The sequence below is a fragment of the Lutra lutra genome, chromosome 5 (assembly GCF_902655055.1).
Source record: "Lutra lutra chromosome 5, mLutLut1.2, whole genome shotgun sequence".
In the NCBI taxonomy this organism is placed as follows: domain Eukaryota; kingdom Metazoa; phylum Chordata; class Mammalia; order Carnivora; family Mustelidae; genus Lutra; species Lutra lutra.
The window spans coordinates 60,553,776-60,572,762 of NC_062282.1; the positions used below are offsets into that span (position 1 = coordinate 60,553,776).

The following is an 18,987-nucleotide window of genomic DNA, read 5'->3' on the forward strand; positions in this document are numbered from 1 at the left end:
ACATTGCTCTTAATATGAGATCAAAACTCCTGGATGTGGGGCGCCTGGGTGGCTCAGTGGGTTAAGCCGCTGCCTTCGGCTCAGGTCATGATCCCAGGTCCTGGGTTCAAGCCCCACATCGGGCTTTCTGCTCAGCAGGGAGCCTGCTTCCTCCTCTCTCTCTGCCTGCCTCTCTGCCTACTTGTGATTTCTCTCTGTCAAATAAATAAATAAAATCTTAAAAAAAAAAAAAAAAACAAACTCCTGGATGAGGCCAGTAGGCTGTCCACCATGTGACCCTCTGACTCCTGCCTGCCTCTCCAATGTCATTGCCCCCTCCCTGTGATTCTGTCTTCCTCTCATGCCCCTCTGACCACAGTGGCCTCATTTCTGTTGCCTAAACACACCTAGCTGGTTCCCCCTGGGCCTGTGCATCTTCTGTTCCCTCTGCAAGCCATGCCCTTCCCCTAGCTCCTTTCTCACCCATCCGACCCCAAGTTGGTGTCACCTCCTGTAAGAGCCTCTCCTACTCACTTACGTAAAGTGGCCTTTCCTGAACTCGTCATGAGCCTCACATCTCAAACCTTGTTTGTTTCCTTTAGAGAACTGATCTCACTGTGTTATTTCTTGTGCTTTTTAAAGGTTAACATAAGCTAGACTGCAAGCTCTGGGAGGGCAGAGGCCTGCACTGCCTTGTTCACGCAGTACCCCTCCCCCCAAGCCTGCCCTGGTGCGCAAAGCTGACGCTGAGAAATTTCTTGTTGACTAATACAAAGACGAGGGGAATAAGAGAGAAAGCAAAGAGAGATAGACAAATAGAGACAAGAAGGCGGAAAGGACACAGGGAGGGAGCCAGCTCATTGGAGTCCGCAGAGGAGGGCACAGGAAGCACAAGATGATGCCAGTGAGGCTGGGTGGGCGGTGGTGTTCATAGGGCCTGGAGGTGACACGGAGCAGGAGACAGGACTGCCGGGGGCAGAGAGCATATGAACCCAAGGATCAGGCAGACAGCTGAGTGGAGAGGCGCTCACCCACACTGGCTCCCCGCACCGCACCCCGTAGCAAAAATTAAGTTACAGCTTTTAAAATGGGGTTGACAAGTCGCATGGCTGGTCTGCTAAGTCTGCCGAACCTTAATCCCAATATTTTTCCCTTGGGTGATAAATATGCATCTGTAACCTTTTCATTATGCTCACCTGCCCTTCATGCCTGCTCTACCACAGTATTTGCAAGAGGAAATGCAACTAGTCCTGGGGCTGCCTGGTTACAAATGCAGTTTTGGTTAGAGCGGAGATAGATTAGTACTGAGGCCCTTCTTCAGTGGACTTGTGGTGTCGACTAGCTCTGCGGTCTTGTAGTTTGGGGTGGAGGGAGAGCATGTGTTACCAGGCCATCTCATCATCTGGGGGACTGATTCAGTGCCAGGAATCAGGTGGAAAAGGATAAAGGGCTGACATTCGCTAAATGTCCTCTTCATGCCATGCATGAGAATGAATGCTTTGTAAACATTATTTCCTTAACACCCATAAAACTCTATAAGATGGGTATTATTTTTGTCCTAGTTCATAAGGAAGGAATGTGTAGGGCAGAGAGATAAAGTAATTTTCCTAGGGGCACAAACCTAGTTAGTGATGGAGATGAGATCTGAACTCCAGGATCTATTTCCAAGTCTGTATTCTTTCTATAATGCCATCACTTTCATCAAGATTCACGAAGAGAATGTTCTTTATTAACTGTTCACTATGTGCTGGGCATTTTTCATGCATTGTTTCATTTTATCCTGATAACAATCCTGTGAGTTGGGGAGTATGACTCTGTATTTTGCAAATAAGAAAACCAAGGCTCAAAAAAATGTAAGCAGCTTGCACAAGGTCCTGGGAACCAATAGAGCTAGGATTTGAACTCATGTCTGCCTATTGCCAAAATCTGAGCCCTGATTGCTCTGCTCTCCTACCTTCTCTAGTGGAGCTGACAAGCAGCTTAGAAGGGTGATGCCTCTCATGTCTTCTCATTTAAGTATCAAGTAGGGGAAGACATCTGCAGCAAAGGTCTCTTAGTTGAGTGTCTCCTATCTCCCATCTTCTGCCTGTCCAGAACTTGGGGGTCAAAGTTCCACGCATAGATTCAACATGTAGTGAGACAGTCTAGCCATGTGTCCTCCTGAACGTGATTTGAGGGCTCCAGTGTCACTAGCTTCCCCAGGACAGGTTTGGATTCTCCTCTTGGGCCAAGGGCAATTGCTAAGATCAATAAATATGACCTAGAACCTCTCTAAAACAAGGGTTAGCAAACTTCTATTTCAAGGACCAAATAGGAAATATTTTAGACTTTGTGGGCTGTGTGGCCTCTGTGGCCTCTGTGTCATAACTACTCAACTCTGTTCTTGTAGTGGGAGAGCAGCCATAGATACTATGTAAATGAATTAGAGTGGAAACCAAAGTGGTTTCCTTCTCAGAGAAGGCTGTTGGCTATCTGGCTTGAGAAAGAAAATAGTTTTCCTGAATACTGCAGAAATCCTTCCAGTGAGGTTTGGCATTGGGTTCTCTCTCTCTCTCTCTCTCTCTCTCTCTCTCTCTCTCCTCTCCCCCCCCCCGCTTCTCTCTCTCTCTTTCTCTCTGAGGGACTCTCATTTAATTCTCCAGAGGTAAAACAATTAAATCCCCAGCATATTAGTATGGACTGAGTTTATCAGAGGGGAACAATTGAATTTAACTTGGAATTATATTTTAGCCATTTCTTCCATGTGAAAGAATCATAGCCTCTGCCATTGGAAAGCTCACAGTATGGTGGGGAGGGCTTGGGAGGAGAAGAAGACATGGAGCTAGAGAGATAAGAGTCCTAAGTACAGACAAATGCTGTGGAGAGTCGAAGGCAGGAAGGGACACCTGACTGGGGGTAAACTGAGTGCACACAGAGCCTGTCATAGTTCACATTTGTCTCAAGGGCTCACAGGGAGAGGGAGTGATGTGAGAAAATATTTCAAGCAAAGGGCATAGAAGAATCTTTTGGGTAACTGGAGATAATGGTGGGACATGGGTTGGGATCATATTAAAGTATGGTATATTTGAATGCCAATAAGAAGAGTTTGTGATTCATTAGTTGGCAGAAATTTCCGGTTCAGGAGAGAGTTTCTAGAGTCCTGGTGGTCACTGGGATGAGTGTATCCACTCATCCCACTTGTACACTCATGCCGACTTACAAGAGTACTTGGATACCTGAGGAAGAGAGATGAGTAAAGGAGACATGGAAGGCAGAGGAAGGGAAGCAGGAGCCAGGGAAGAGGACCAGTGATGACTGGGTTTGTTTATTTGGATTGCTCTGTTATCAGCTTAAAATGAATAAAGGTCTAGAATAGGCAGATAAAGCTCTCATCGCCTGTGCCTGTGTCAGGCATCACTAATCAATCATAGAACTGTTTCCCACTGAGCCTGGACACAGCCTTACAATCCTGCCACAGGCAGTTACTTTCAAGCTTTCAGACTTGGAATGCAAAATGATATCTATTTGCATGCTCTAAAGCAGTGTTTCCCAACCTTAAGGATGCATATGTATCACCTGAAGATCTTAGGAAACTTCTCTGATTCAGTAGGTCTGAGGACAGGCTTGGGACTCACCATCTCTAATGAGCCTCCAGGTGATAGGATACCACTGGGAAAGGACCACACTAGAGTCCGGAGTCAAAGAACCCCAAGCCGGGGCGTTAACAGATCAAATACAAATCTCTGTCCTCTTCTCACAAGCTGTGCGACCTTCAACAACCAGTCTGGCTTCTTTGACTTTGATGTCCTCATCTAGGAAAGGGGGATGACTTACATGAATAACACTACTCAGTGGAGTCCGCGAGATGCAAGGAGACCATGGGGAGATGTGTTCTGCAGTTGATTGAGAACTACACATTCATTAGATGATATTACCATCAATATAGAAATGATGATGATGATGATTAAGGACCACCAACCGTTAGCAGGGGCTGAGCCCTGGGATAAAGTTGCAAATGATAAGTGGTTCTGTTAAGGAACAGGGTGACTACTAACTTGTCATTAGGACCTAGTTGGCAGCCAGCAACCTGAGGTCAGTCATTCAATCAAACCTGGCCTCAGAAGGGCTGTCCTGGCAGGTCTCACCTGGGACCTGCTATATTTGGAACTGTCCCTGCGATTGACAACATGGTGTGTGAGCCCTTAACTGCGGGAATCCCAGACATCCAGTGTTTCACTGTCCAGCCTGTCTTGGATGAACACCCAAGGTTCAAGAATAAGCCAGTACCTGACCAGATAATAAAGTAAGACCCCAGTTCCCTGGAAGGAGGGATGGGGAAGAAAATGCCATAGGGCTGCCAAGCCAAGCAAGTGGCAGGATAGGACCTGGTGCCCTTCCAGTTCTTTCTCTGGGTTAGCCAGAGAAAGATTCTTTCCTCTTGGGGAAAGAATCACCTGCCCCCCGTTAGCCATCTGGGCTCTGCCCTTGAAAAGGCTGCAGCCAGAGATGGGAGGAATGAGGCACAGCAAATCCTCGGGAAGCAGCAATGACATACACTGAGCTGGAGATGGCAGAGCGGTTCCAAGGAGTCCCTAGCCAGACTGTGGGCTGGGCAGGTGACAGGGACAGTGCTCATCCTGAGCACGTTCTTCCAGTGGGACATCTTCTCAGCATGTGTTGAGGTTGTGCAGTGACAGCAGTGTGGTCTGATTAGGATAAATGGGCATTAGAGGAAGCAGCTTGAAGGCGGGTCTTCATCTGTTCAGAACCACATCACAAGGTCAGGGATGAGGCCATGAGGCAGGAGGTCTGTGGGGCACCCCTCTGAGCTGCCCAGTTTACCCGCCTCAGACCCAGGTTCCGGGTATAGCTCGCAGAGGACAGTGGGAAGCAGGAGGACTTTGTGAGAAGAAGGGCCAATCCCTTCAGGGAGAGGCAGCCTGCCCCAGCAGCCTCACCCCAGTGCAGGAAGCTGAGCAGGTCTAGCTCAACTGGGGTCTGAGCCTCCCCTCACCTTCAACCAGATGCTGTGGGCAAGGATAGCAACTATACAGCTAGCACCATGCCCTGCGGGTCCCAGTGTGAGAGTCTCCCTAGAGATCCAGGAAGAGTGGCTGGAGCGGTGCTTGGGACACCTAAGGAAATCCTTAGAAGATGCTCCTGGGACATGAGGCTAGGACCTTAGGCATATCTAGGTCCTTCGTTGAGGTCACAGGTGTGCATTAATGCTAGAATTCCAACCTCTTGGGTACCCTAAGGGATATTATGTTCTCATAGGACATAAGACTAGTCTAGCTGGTCTAGCTTCTAAATCATTTTGCAAGGAGCACCTGACTTTAAATGCTACAACAAGGGTATGGCCAGACCTGAAGTTTGCTGTAATGAGCCTCCCTGGACAGCACCAGGTCAGCCCAGGTTCAGTGTCAGCAGCCTGGCATGCTACCAGGAGCCTCTGCCTCTTCCTACCTTGCAGCTTTTATAAATCCAACTATGTGCAAAAGTTCCACTACTCCCGGCCTGTACGCAAAGGGACCGTCGACCCTGAGAATGAATTTGCCGTGAGTATCTCCCCTCCCCTTCAGCAGCCTTGATCATTCCCCCCAGGGTGACCTTAACCAACCAGAGCAGGCACATGCCAATGTCAGAACGGGAGGGCATTTGATCCAAAGCAGTAAGAAATAAAACTAACATCTATCGATATGGTGACACCCATTCTCCAGTCTTTTACATTGGGTTTGTTTTCATTTCTTGAAACTTAGTTTCAAGTCCAGGCCTTGTGTGAGATGCACTTCTCAACCACAGGGCATTCAGGCATTTGCAGAACATAGGATCCCTCAGGCTAAGGAGGGGGTGTTGATGAAGTCAAACCTTCCAAGAAATAGTAATAAGAAGCCACAGCGATTTCAGTCCCCAGCATCTCCTGTGTGTTTCCCAGCTAGGATCTGTCTTTTGTTCCCAAGGCTGGCATGAGGAGGGGCTCTAAGTTTCCCTCAGCTCTTCGCCTTAGACTGTGATTCTGCCTATTTTGGGAATCACTGGTCCTTTAAGAATGTAGCACTGTGAACCCTCCCCCCAGCAAATACAGGTCGATGCATTCAATATTGCTTAAAAATCCTGACAATTCAGAGACCCAGACTAAGGTTTACCAAGCCTAAATCCAGGGACAACTTTAACTTCACATTGGGAAAGAATTCTTAAGGGTAATGTGGGAGTAGGTTTCTGAGTCCTGCAACATTCATCTGGACTCTAGGCAGATGAGAGGTTTGGGGGCCTGGCTGGGTTCTTGCCAAATCTCTGATGGCCAGTTTTCATGAAGTGTGTTGCTTTCCTGTCCTTGCCACTCCCTGCCTATGGGACAGTCGATGTGGATCGAGAGAACCTCCTTCATAACTGCCTACAAGCTTCCGGGGATCCTGCGCTGGTTTGAGGTGGTGCATATGTCCCAGGTGAGTCTCCAGGCCTTCCGGGAGTAGCCAGTCTCAGGAGCCCCTTTAAACTATAAGAAGGTGACAAGCTTTTGTTCAAAGCCTAGAATTCCAGTGCAGGATGGGACCTGGGGTACCATACAGATCACCCGCTTTCAGATTTCTCGCTTGAGCATCAGACCAGTTCCCCCCACCCCGCCCACCCGCAAATGAAACTTACACGGAACCTGATAATTAAGCTGATGAATGGGAGCATCTGTGGTTGGGTGCAGCGGGGAGGCAGGGGGCCTGGAATGCCATCACTCAGTCATACCCTCATCTCTTCCTCTCTCAGCATCACCTTGGGGGTCCTCGGCAGAACCCCACTGTGAACCCATTTTATAGTTGGATAAACTGAGGCTCAGAGAGAGGAAATCCCACAGAGGCAAAGCTTTGGCTAGACTGCAATTGTTTGAACTCCCCGTGGGGAGAGAGCATGTTTTTTGCTTCTCAACACACGTCAGGGCCTCAATGTCTTTAAACAGCTAAAGATCTTGCAGATCCCAGGATACAAAAGAAACAGCCAGGGTGGTTGTGAGGAAACTTGAAATGTGGGGACATACTCAGGGTGTCATTCCATTATTCACTTAATAAATATTTAACGAGTACCCAATCTCAAGCACCTAGAGATTTTCCAGTGGAGCTTACATTCTAGTGGGGAAGTCATACTGAAAAGTCAAAGTAAGTAGAATAAGGTCATGGTGATAACCAGGATGGGGAAAAATAAAAGAAAGGGGCTGGTGGAGTGCTGCTATGTTAAATGGGGTGGCCAGAGAAGGCCTGGTGGAAGGGAGGGTGTGGTCCACACAGATATTACAGATCCCAGGGCATTTTAGCAGTGGGACCAGCAAGGGCACAGGCCCTGGGGACAGAACATGCTTGTGTCTGATTGAGGGCAAGTGAGGTTGAGTAGTAGGAGCATGACACCAGATCCTGTAGGACCTCATCGGCCACCATAAGGACTTTATAGCTTTTCCACTGAGTCACCTGGAGCCTTGAGCAGAGAAGGGACAAGATCTGGCTGGCATTGCCAAATTACTGTAGTATCAGCTTGAGACCATCCCACTCTAGCCCCTACTGTCCCCAGTGGCTTGATGGCCCTCCAATCTCCTTTTCACAGCCTTGGCCTAGACCTTTGGGAAAATAACATAATGATGACAACAAACTCTTACCAAGTATGTGCTAAACTGCTCACAGGTGTGATCTCATTTAATCCCCTCCACAGTACAGCAAAGTAGATATTCTTATTCTCCCATTTCACAGATGAGGAAATCGACGTACAGTGTGAGTTTGTGGGTTATTTAAGCTTTAGTGAAAGAAGTGGGATTTGATTTTCACCTCCTATCTCAGACATCTGGACCAGATTCACTCTCTCCTTCCGGAAAGTGTCCCCAGTCCATCCTGACATCAGCAGCACCCTGGGAAGGAAAAACTGTTCATGTTCTTCATTCAGGGACACATTGGTAAATGATAAGCTTTGACAGGTGTCCCAGGCAGGGTATCAAAGGCTTTACGGCATTACCCCATCTAATCTTCACAAAACCCTATGACATATATGCTCTTACTATTCCCATTTTTGAGGTGAGGAATCAGAAACTTTCTGCTAATAGGTAGCCTCCACCATTAGCTCTGGCTGTGTCTTATCCCATGGTGGAACTCTGCTCCAGCTAGGTGGTGGGCAGACTGAGGGAATTCCCGCTGTACTCCCTGTTGTCCGCACCACCCGCCAACCCCTCTGGGGTGTTTCTCCTCAAAGCACCCATCATCCCTAATGGACTACATAATTTGCCTATAGGCTATAGATATTTTTAATATCTACAATTTTAAACATAATAACATATTAGAATATAAGTTCCAGGAAGAGAGATTTTTGTCTATCTTGTTCCCTACCCTATCTCTGAGTGCAAAAATTAGTCTCGGGCACATAATTGGTGCTCAAGATTATTTGTTAGGTAAAGCCATCAATCCATCACTCAGTGAACCAGCAAAAACCCTTAATATCTGAGCTGGATATCTTGTTTTGTGAACTCAGGAGTGTGAAGTTAGGAAAGAGTCAACCTGTTGTTTTGCTTCATTTATCCGGATGCCTTCCAAGAGAAGGGTTTGAAAAACGTCCAGAAAGTTGATCGGAGTGAACTACCTCTAATAGCCACCCTCAGTTGAGTTCCCAAGAACTTCAGGATGTCTCAGACATGAAAGTTTCATGCCTGCAGAGTGAGTTCATTTCTAAAAACCTGTTTCTGTCTTAACATAAATTGGTATCTTGTCAGTTGTTTCTTGCCCGAATTGTCATGACTACAGTACTGTTTATACAGAGCTGTGTTTTCCGATAGAATTCCAATGTCAGTTCTGTGGATTGAGGGTTCTTTCCTTGTTTGTGGCCCTGGGAACATGCAGTCTTTACAAAGGGCTTGGAGACCCCTTTCAGCGGGGATAGAAAAAGCTGTATTTGTTGGACAAACACTGTGTATCTCTGAGCCTTAGCTTTCATTACCTGTAAGAAAGAGATTGAAAAACTATGGAATTTCAGAGCTGAAAGGCACTGTAGAGGTCATTTAGTCCAAGAGGCTATAAATTCAAAAACCTTCCTAACCCGGGAAGATACTGTAAATATGTGACATCGTGGCATTAAGACAGCAGGGCATGGCCTACGCTGTGGCACGCTCCCTCTGGTTGAACTACGGCTTTAAAACAGGAGAACTTGTGTCTGGGCTGAATGAGAGGCCCAGTTTGGCCTACGGGTCTCCAGTGTGCAAACCCACACCTGGTGCTTGTCCAGTCTCGTTACTGGCTTATAAAGACTCTGAAGCCCAGAGTGGGACCTGAATTGTTCAAGTGATCAGGTAGGAGTAAATTGTAATAATAACTTAGCCTGTCTTGTGCAGCTCATGGGATTCGTAAGAAGATTTAGGAGGGTGATAGGAGGGAAACGCCTGGGCCACCTGGGTGGCTCAGTTGGTTAAGTGACTGCCTTCAGCTCAGGTCATGATCCCAGGGTCCTGGGATTGAGCCCCGCATCGGGCTCCCTGCTTGGCATGAAGCCTGCTTCCTCCTCTCCCACTCCCATGCTTGTGATCCCTCTCTCGCTGTGTCTCTGTCAAATAAATAAATAAAATCTTAAAAAAAAATAAAAAGAGGGACACGCCCTTGAAGAATATGAAATGCCACTTGATTGCAAGGGATTACCATCACTTCATCTCTCAGCCGACGTTTCTCCCCCTTAAAAATGTTCCCAAAGGATTTGCTCCCTGATAATTTAGTTTCCCCTCACAGCACCTTAGGCAAGCATTATATACTTGTACTGCTTAAAAAGAAACTGAGATTCAGGTTAGAAAAGGGGCCAGAGATTCGAGGACTTGACTAAGTCCTAAGGACCAATAATAAGGCGAGTTTGGTAGCAGAGTAGGCCAGCTGTGGTCAGAGAAGCTCCCTTTAAAATCAGGAACCCCTCCCCCCATTCCCTCCCAGCTCTGCTGCCATCCCGTCCTGGGGCAAGGGACCCCGCTGTCCAGGGAACAAAAGAAGAGCTCCTGGTTGTGGTGTAAGCCCAGCATGGGCTGACACCTTGGAGGCCATCAGTAAATGGAGCCGGCCCCATTAGCATGGTGATTGCTTTTATTCCTGTTATCAGCCCCTGACATCCAGGCCTCCCACCAAATGCAGAACCCCCGTAACTCTGCTGAGATCTATATACTCAGGCGTAGGTGAGAATCCAAAAGATTTTTCCTTTTCATTCTCTGTTCCTGATGGCTATAATGAGGTTAAAGACTTAGAGATTCAAAAATAGCTTCAGAAATGAGGAAAAAAGCCAATCAATAGGACTTTCCATTTTTAATAACTCTCCTTAAAGCCTACATGTTTTAGACATGCCAGGCTATTGTTGAAATCCAGGTGTGGTGCTGGGCTCCATCCACGTGGTGGTGATAGATTTTCCGTAGAACTCAGTCTAGACCTCGGCCTTGTAAAGTCCCTGCGGGGATGGTCTATGTGCTTGCCAGAAATGGGACCATGGGTTGTAGCTTGTGGCCTAAGGACTGCAGCCCCCACCAGCCAGAGCAGCCTTCCCCGGGAGTTCATTTCCCTCTTTGTGCATGTGCATGCGTGTGTGAGAGCGCATGTGTGTGCATGTTTGCATGTGTTTGTGTGAATGCGGCAGGGGGCAGAAGGAAACAGAGGTAGAGTCTACTCCTGGGGCCTTCGTACCGCAGAGAGCGGCCATCCTCAAAAGTGTCCAGAAACAAGGGGTGTGGAGGCTAGGATCTCAGAGATCTGAGGAAATGGTTCAAAGAGATAACCAAGAGCATGGCTGTAGGGGCTGGTCTGTCCTTCTCACAATGATGGTTTTAACAATTAGCGGGTGCCAACTTTTAGAGACCTCTGCTGTGAGTCAAGTGTCTTATTATCTCAAACAATCTTTGCTACATACCCAGTGAGACAGGCACTGTATCACCATCATGTCACAGGTGATACAGTGTAGGGTCCCTACTTCCAAGAAGTCTTCCCCAGTTACTCAACCCTTCTCTCCAGCCTCTACTGGGCCCTGCCGGCAAGACTTATCTTCTTTTTTTTTTTTTAAGATTTTATTTATTTATTTGACAGACAGAGATCACAAGTAGGTAGAGAAGCAGGCAGAGAGAGAGGAAGGGAAGCAGACTCCCTGCTGAGCAGAGAGCCCAATGCGGGGCTCGATCCCAGAACCCTGGGATCATGACCTGAGCTGAAGGCAGAGGCTTTAACCCACTGAGCCACTCAGGCGCCCCAAGACTTATCTTCTTAAGGACAACTGCTGGCCTCTGTCCTCACACCCACAAGAATTAGTAACAGTGGCTCCCAGCCGCTCTCTGAAACAGGTTTTCTTATCCTCTGTCCTTGTTTTACTCGAGTCAACCGAGGCTCAGAAGGGTTAGAAAACTTGTCCAAGGTTACACAGCTAGAAAAAATAGCAGAGCTGAGATTTATATTGTTTTAATTTGTTCAGTTTAAGGGTCCACAGACTCTGGCTTGTGAGCTGCACCCCACTTACACCTGTTTCGGTAAATAGTTCTATTGTAACAACCAGGCTCATTCACTCACAGGCTGCCTGTTGCCCCTTTCTCCCTGCAATAGCAGGTTGTGTCCTTGGCTCAGAGCCTAAAATATTTATCGTCTGGCCCTTTCACAGAAAGAGCGTGCAGATCCCTGGCTTTGTTTTGTATTCCAGGTCCCATCTTTTGAAAACCACACTGTTTTGTCAGTTCCCATTTTATGGCACTCTGTTTATATTGCTTTCTGAGAGGTGTTGGAAAAGGGTTTCATTTGATCCTCTCAACTAAACTGAGTCCAGCTTGGAGCAGTGACATTTTATACAACAACCAACCTTAGGACCTACTATGGGCCTAGTGATCAGGTCGCCAGATGCCCACACAGATCGTAACTCACACACAGTAGCTGCACAACAGGAGGGGCTGAATTAGAGCATGTTTTGCCCAGGTAGTAAGAAGAGAAAACCCTGGGGCGCGTGGGTGGCTCAGTTGTGGCTGAGTCGTTTGGCTCCGGTCCCAGGGTCCTTGGGATTGAGCCCCACATCGGGCTCCCTGCTCACCAGGTAGCCTGCTTCTCCCTCTCGCACTCCCTGTGCTTGTGTTCCCTCTGTCTCTGTGCCTCTTTGTCAAATAAATAAATAAAAATCTAAAAAGGAAGGAAGAAAGGAAGGAAAAGAGAAAACCCTCCTTGGAGCAAACCCGGCCTCTGTAACCCCAGCGAGTGCCTGAGATTTCCTGCCTCTTACTCCCCAGGGAAATGCCGTTCTCAGTAAGCAGAAAGTTGGCCTGCCTTTCCCTAGACAGGAGACAGCCCCTAGAGCTCACTGATTATAACAAGAGCCTGTTACAGCCCCTTGGGGAGCATTGCCTCATTTGAATTCCAACCCCAGATGAAATCAATACCAATAATTATATCTTTTTTTTTTTTTAAAGATTTTATTTATTTATTTGACAGAGAGAGATCACAAGTAGACGGAGAGGCAGGCAGAGAGAGAGAGAGGGAAGCAGGCTTCTTGCTGAGCAGAGAGCCCGATGTGGGACTCAATCCCAGGACCCTGAGATCATGACCTGAGCCAAAGGCAGCGGCTTAACCCACTGAGCCACCCAGGCGCCCCTATCTTTTTTTTTTTTAATTTTGTTTATTTATTTGACAGACAGAGATCACAAGTAGGCAGAGAGGCAGGCAGAGAGAGAGAGGAGGAAGCAGGCTCCCCACTGAGCAGGGAGCCCGATGCGGGGCTCGATTCCAGGACCCTGAGATCGTGACCTGAGCTGAAGGCAGAGGCTTTAACCCACTGAGCCACCCAGGTGCCCCAATTATATCTTTTTTTTTTTTAAAGATTTTATTTATTTATTTGTCAGAGAGAGAGAGAGAGAGAGCACAGGCAGACAGAGGCAGAGGGAGAAGCAGGCTCCCCACAGAACAAGGAGCCCGATGCGGGACTCGATCCCAGGACGCTGGGATCATGACCTGAGCCGAAGGCAGCGGTTTAACCAACTGAGCCACCCAGGCGTCCCCCAATTATATCTGTTTTTAAAGCAACCTGCTAAGGCCCTTTCTTCCTGATGATCTCGTTTTCAACAGACCACAATTAGCCCTCTGGAGAACGCCATTGAAACCATGTCCACAGCCAATGAGAAGATTCTGATGATGATCAACCAGTACCAGAGTGATGAAAGCCTCCCCATTAACCCGCTCTCCATGCTCCTGAATGGGATCGTGGATCCCGCTGTCATGGGAGGGTTCGCCAAGTATGAGAAGGTGAGGGCTTCCACACACCAGCCACTCCACCACCACCACCACCATGGCCACAGAGCAGCGGCAGGAGGACCCAAGGGGCAGATATAGCTGAAGGTCACTGTCTTACTATGGCTGTGTGTCCCGCGAAGGGACACTTCAGCTTGGTGGGACCTCAAACGCCTTCCCTCTCTCATCTCCTTTCCACCCTCAGTGCCCCATTCTGCTGAGGCAGGAAGGAGCAGGGATCACCAGGATCCCCTATTCCAGAATCCTATTCCAGATCCCCTATACAGATGTATAGGAGCCACACATCAAAGCACACACCACCTGTGTGACCCCATATCTTCTACAGTTAATTGAGATGACCTCTACAAATGGAAAGAAATGAAACCCAGAATATGTGAACATAGAGAAAGGCTAGGAGATCAACTCCAAAATGGGAGTTATAATCTAGGCATCCAAGTTGTAAGGTCTCTCCAGAGATGCATACACATTTTAGCCACAGATTTTATGTTGAGCCTCCTGGTACCTGTGGCAAAAAGAGAAAAGCCAATAGTTATGTAAGTCACATTTTCCGCTGGGGGAATACCAATTTCTCAGTAGAGGGACATAGCTTTTCCCAGCATTGAAGTAGAATAAAGAGACTTTATCTGGCTTTTACCTAGTCCATACATTAACGGCACAGAGGGGATAAAGGACACCTCATTCTAATACATCTCATAATGGATTCCCCATTTATCTTTTCTATGTCCTCCGCTGTTGTAAAACTAAGAATACAATGCAGTGGTATAATTTAGAGAGAGTCATTTCAGTCACCCAAGCAGCCCTTCTAGCTGCTCTTGGATATCCCATTAGTCATCATCAGTAAGGCTTTGTTCAGCCTTGAGGGGTGATAACACAAGTCTGTGTATGGGCATACACACCGAGGACCTAAGTCCAGAAAGAGCTAGCAGCTGCCTGGGCACACACAGTAAGGGAGGTGGTCGGGGGAGTGGGAGCATCCCAGGGGGGATGCCTTCCTGAGTTCTTTTCCCTGGAGCAATGCTCAAAAACTTGAAGGATCATCAGAATCCCATGCAGGGCTTCTTCCTCCACTCCCCCCCTCCCCCAAGAGGTTCTGATTCAGTAGGTCTGGGTGGCACCCAAGAATTTACATGTCTGACAAATTCCCAAGTGTTGCTGATGCATCTGCTCCTGGGAGACTTGGAGAACAGCTTCTCTGGGATTTGTGGCCCTTGTCCAGTGGGTTCTGATCTGAGCCTCCAGGAAGAAGAAACAAAGTCCATGCCTACAGGGCCCTGCCCCATTCAAATACACGTGACCTCATGCCCCCCTCCAACGGTGTCCTTCCCCAGTAACAGAGAGGTTGCTTGTGGGGTCCACGCCACATGAACAGGAAACCCCAAATGCTTGCCTGTCCTTCCCAGGCCTTTTTTACAGAGGAGTACACAAGGGATCACCCAGAGGACCAGGAAAAACTGAGCCGCCTCAAGGACCTGATCGCGTGGCAGGTAAAGCATAGCTGGACTGGGGCTGGGTCACCCCTTCTCTGTCCTGTCCTCTCCCTGCTCCCTTCCCCTCTGCTGGCTAGTCTCAGGCTGGCATGGCCTAGTTTAACCTCTTGTCCTGTCCCTTGACTTTCTCCCCTTCTTCTGAATCCATATCTCCCGTGGGCAGGCCTGCCCTGGAGCTGGGATTGGGGGCCCTGCACTCTGGGGTGCCGCGCAGGTGCTGGGCAGCCGTGCTCTGCAGCGTTGCTAAGACGGCCCTATTGAATGCATGTGGAATTCAGAGAGGTGGCTTTCCCCAGCGGGACAGAAAGGAAAGCCAGGCCCCCTGCCTGGCACACACCAATCAGATAACAGAAGATTTGGCACCCACCCCCACCTCCTAAAGCTGGCCCCGTTTGTTGCAGATAAGGCTCAGATGGATTATCAGTTTGGAAAATAACTGAGGCCTTCTTTTGGTGGGTTTTTGGTCAAAGAGTGCATTCTGCACGCCCCCAGAAGTCAAGCCAGAAAACTTGGAAGGCTCTGCCCTTCCTACCACCCTGCTTGTCTTTGTCTTTCCTCTACCCCTTCTCTCCGTGCACCCCATCTTCTCCCTCCAAGCTCTCCTTAAATCTCTGTCTTGCCGTGCATCTGTCCCTTCCTCCTTCTCTCTCACACCTTCCTTGCTTCTACCCCTCCTCTCTCTTTTGCCTCCCTCTGCCCCTCACATCCTACTCTCCCCACTTCCCTCCGGCCTTGTCCCTGCCTTTCTCTGGGTCCTTCTCCTGTGTTTTCTCTCCCTCCTTCTCTTTCCCTCTATTTATCTCTCCCCCTCTCTGCTACTCCCCAGAGAAGAAACCGTCCACCAGGTCCCCCCATCCCCAGAAGCCTTCACCCTGTCCTTGGTCCTTGAACCTGAACCTGCTCTGCAGGGACCACTCAGCTCCCAGAACGCCAGGTGGGCTCCAGAGGGCAGGAGCTGGAGGGAGGCATGGAGCAGGGGACAGCAGTTTGCAGCTGCCTGTCCTCCCTCCCACCCTCCCTCCCTTCTTGCCAGTCACCATGCAAAGAAAAGCAAGCTATTGTGGTAGGGAGTTTTTGTTACTCTAGGGAAATCAGGGAATGAGAAGCATTGGGTGCAGCCTCTTTTCTTAAAATAAGGATTCCTAATTCAGGTCCTTCTCTGCCTCTGCCAATTTATGCAAAGCAAGGCTTTAAAAATGAAACAGCAAGTGCTGCACAGACACGGTTTCCTGAGTGCATTTTGTGTGTCTGGAATTTTCTCTCCCTTCTTACCTTGTGCCACCTGTGAAACACAAACTTCCCCCAAGATCCCCAGCTTCCCGAGGTCATCGTGCCCTTTAATACTCAAAGAATGATATTTCCCCTCACCACCCCCAACCTGCCAATCAGGAAGGCCTGGCTTTGATTGGGTCCCTTTCTCAGATATTTCTGGGATGCCCCAGGGAGGACTAGCATACCACACACATTTGTTTGGTTGTTGGTGTCAATTCTCAATCGGTATCACTGCCCTGGGCCCCTCTGCCGGGTCTTATCACCTGGTAATTCATCTTCCATGCTGTGTCCACCACACCCAAAGCAGGAACCTCAGCCTCACATCATAGCTAGTGCCAGGCTGTACCTTCTTAAAGAATTCTATCAGAGTCTTGGAGCTAATGGAGGGACATTAAAAAGAAGGGAGACTTTGAAAGTGTCTATTTGCTGTTACAGTTTTTAAGAGCAATTAACTTGGCTTCTTCAGACAGCGGCCCCTAGTGGCCACCTTCTCTGTAACACTTTCCTTACCTCTCCCACCCCGCCCCCAACAAGCCACCATGTTACAGAAGCCCACTCCTGACCAGGTAGCCACCCCCTCCCCAGCAAGGGGGCCGGGTTCCTCCCACTCAGAGTCCAGACCCCCTAACCATGGGCACTTAACACTCAGAAGATGGTACCCTGCCATGGTGAAGGCAGCCTTGTAACAATATTAGATACAGTGAATTAGCTCTTCCTTGTCCTTCTGTCCATCCATTCTTGTACCTTATATTTATTGAGATCCTACTGTGTGCCCAGCAACAGAAACAGTGCTGGACAAAATTAGACCTGTTCCCTGACCTCTTAGAGCTTAATTCTAAATTGGATCTTAGTTTCACAAAGCCAGGTACACTTCGGATTTTTCTCAAAGCCTGAGAACTTTGGATTTCAAAGGGGAATCTCTTGTGCCTCGTCTAGGAACACAACAAAAGCCAAAGCTTTCCAAGTACTTTTTTGTGTTCAAGATTGCACAGATCTCAAGATTGATTGCGTCTTAATTTTTTTCTTTGTAAAGATTTTTCTCTATATTTATCAGCATGGACAGATGTCTACAGTGAATTCATCTTTTAAACATGCTGTGAGATATTACATACAGAAAAGTATACATAGCAAAAATGTGCAGCATGTTGATTTATCACAAAGTATACACCATATGACCACCTACTGGATGAAGCAGAGCCCAGAAGCCCGCCTGTGTCTATAAGCCTCTCTTGTAGTCATTGTTAGTCTTCCCCAAGACTGACCACAGTCCTGCTTGCACAGTAATCATTTCCTTGCTCCTTTAAAAATAATTTTTAGGGGCACCTGGGTGGCTCAGTGGGTTAAGCCTCTCCCTTCCGCTCAGGTCATGATCTCAGGGTCCTGGGATCGAGCCCCGCATCGGGCTCTCTGCCTAGCAGGGAGCCTGCTTCTCCCTCTCTCTCTGCCTGCCTCTCTGCCTACTTGTGATCTCTGTCTGTCAAATAAATAAATAAGATCTTTAAAAAAAATTTTAAAAATAAAACTAGTTTTTAGCCACTCAAGCACTCACTCCTAAACACTAGAGTTTACTTTTGCTTATTTTTGGCCTGTAATACAAATGAGGCCATGCAGTATACATTCTTTGGGTCTAACTTATTTGCTCAATGCTATGTTTGTAAAATTCACTCATCTTGTACATAGCTATCATTCTTCCATTTTCACTGATGTATAATATGGTCTGTACAGCTGGATTGTGTGACGCTACCAAAACATATTTATTTATTTTTCAACTGATAGAGATTTAGGTTGATTGTGGTTTGGGGCTATTACAAGGAATGCTGCTCTGAACGTCTTTATAGATGTCTTTGGGGCACACATATGCATAATTTCTGATGGGTGTGTACCTAGGCACAGAGTTGGTTATAATATGGAGTATCTAGGTCTGGTAGATACTGCTGAACTTCAATCAGCACAGTTTAGTTTGGCCTGGTCTTGAATTTCATATAAGTGGTATTATACGTATGTATTACTATACAGTATGGACTACAGTGTGTCTGGCTTCTTTTAGTCAACACAATGCCTTTGAGATTCAACCAGGTTGTCGCATATGTCAGAGGTCTATGTTTTTTAATTTCCCTCATCCATTACATGAATGTACAACATACCAATAACATAACAATTTATTTATCCATTCCCTTGTTGGTGGACATCTGGGTTGCTCTCAGGTTTTGTGTAATATGTAATATGAATACAGTTGCAGTGAACATTCTTGTTTATGTCTTTTGGTGAACATAACTACTCACTTCCCTCAGTACGTGTGTAGTACTGGAATTTCCAGGTCAGGCAGCTTTGGCCCTACTGGATACAAAGAAACAGTTTTCCAAAGAATAAGCTTTGGCTTCCTCAATCCTCTCTGCTGTATGTTTGTTTCTTTTGTTATCCATACCTACTCTCACATTTATTGTGTCCTTCCTTTTACTCTTGTTGGATTTAATTTGCTGTTCTTTCACTAAAATTTTGAGATGGATGCCTAGATAATTGATTTCCTGTCTTTGTTAGTGTTGTAAACCCATTCTCCAACTACTTATCTATGCTATTAGTTTTTATATGTGCGATTTCTATTATTATTCCTCTTTTTTATATAAAATTTTGGTCTTATTTCATGGTTGGAGGATCTTTTCTATTTCTATATACTAATTAAACTTTTTAAAATACTGTTTTCTTTTTTTTTTTTTAAAGATTTTATTTTTTTGACAGACAGAGATCACAAGTAGGCAGAGAGGCAGACAAGAGAGAGAGGAGGAAGCAGGCTCCCTGCTGAGCAGAGAGCCCCATATGGGGCTCGATCCCAGGACCCTGGGACCATGACCTGAGCCGAAGGCAGAGGCTTTAACCCACTGAGCCACCCAGGCGCCCCTAAAATATTGTTTTCTTAGGCGCTCTTTATCCTCCCTGTTTTTTCCAAGTTAGTTCATGTATTCCTCCCTGCTACCCTTCCTCCCTTTTTTTTTCTTTTTTCTTTTTTCCTTTTTGCTTTC

The 18,987-nt window shown here is 47.3% G+C and overlaps 1 protein-coding gene across 1 annotated transcript in view; it reads left to right on the forward strand.

Annotated features, from left to right (window-relative positions):
* Positions 1-18,987, forward strand: part of DOCK2 (dedicator of cytokinesis 2) — a 411,678-nt gene that overhangs the window by 383,995 nt on the left and 8,696 nt on the right. Inside the window, exons 42-46 of the mRNA XM_047729407.1 lie at positions 4,180-4,261; positions 5,432-5,516; positions 6,318-6,404; positions 13,029-13,205; positions 14,612-14,695. Of these exons, the coding sequence (XP_047585363.1) occupies positions 4,180-4,261; positions 5,432-5,516; positions 6,318-6,404; positions 13,029-13,205; positions 14,612-14,695 (515 nt within the window). The remainder of the gene's footprint in view (positions 1-4,179; positions 4,262-5,431; positions 5,517-6,317; positions 6,405-13,028; positions 13,206-14,611; positions 14,696-18,987) is intronic.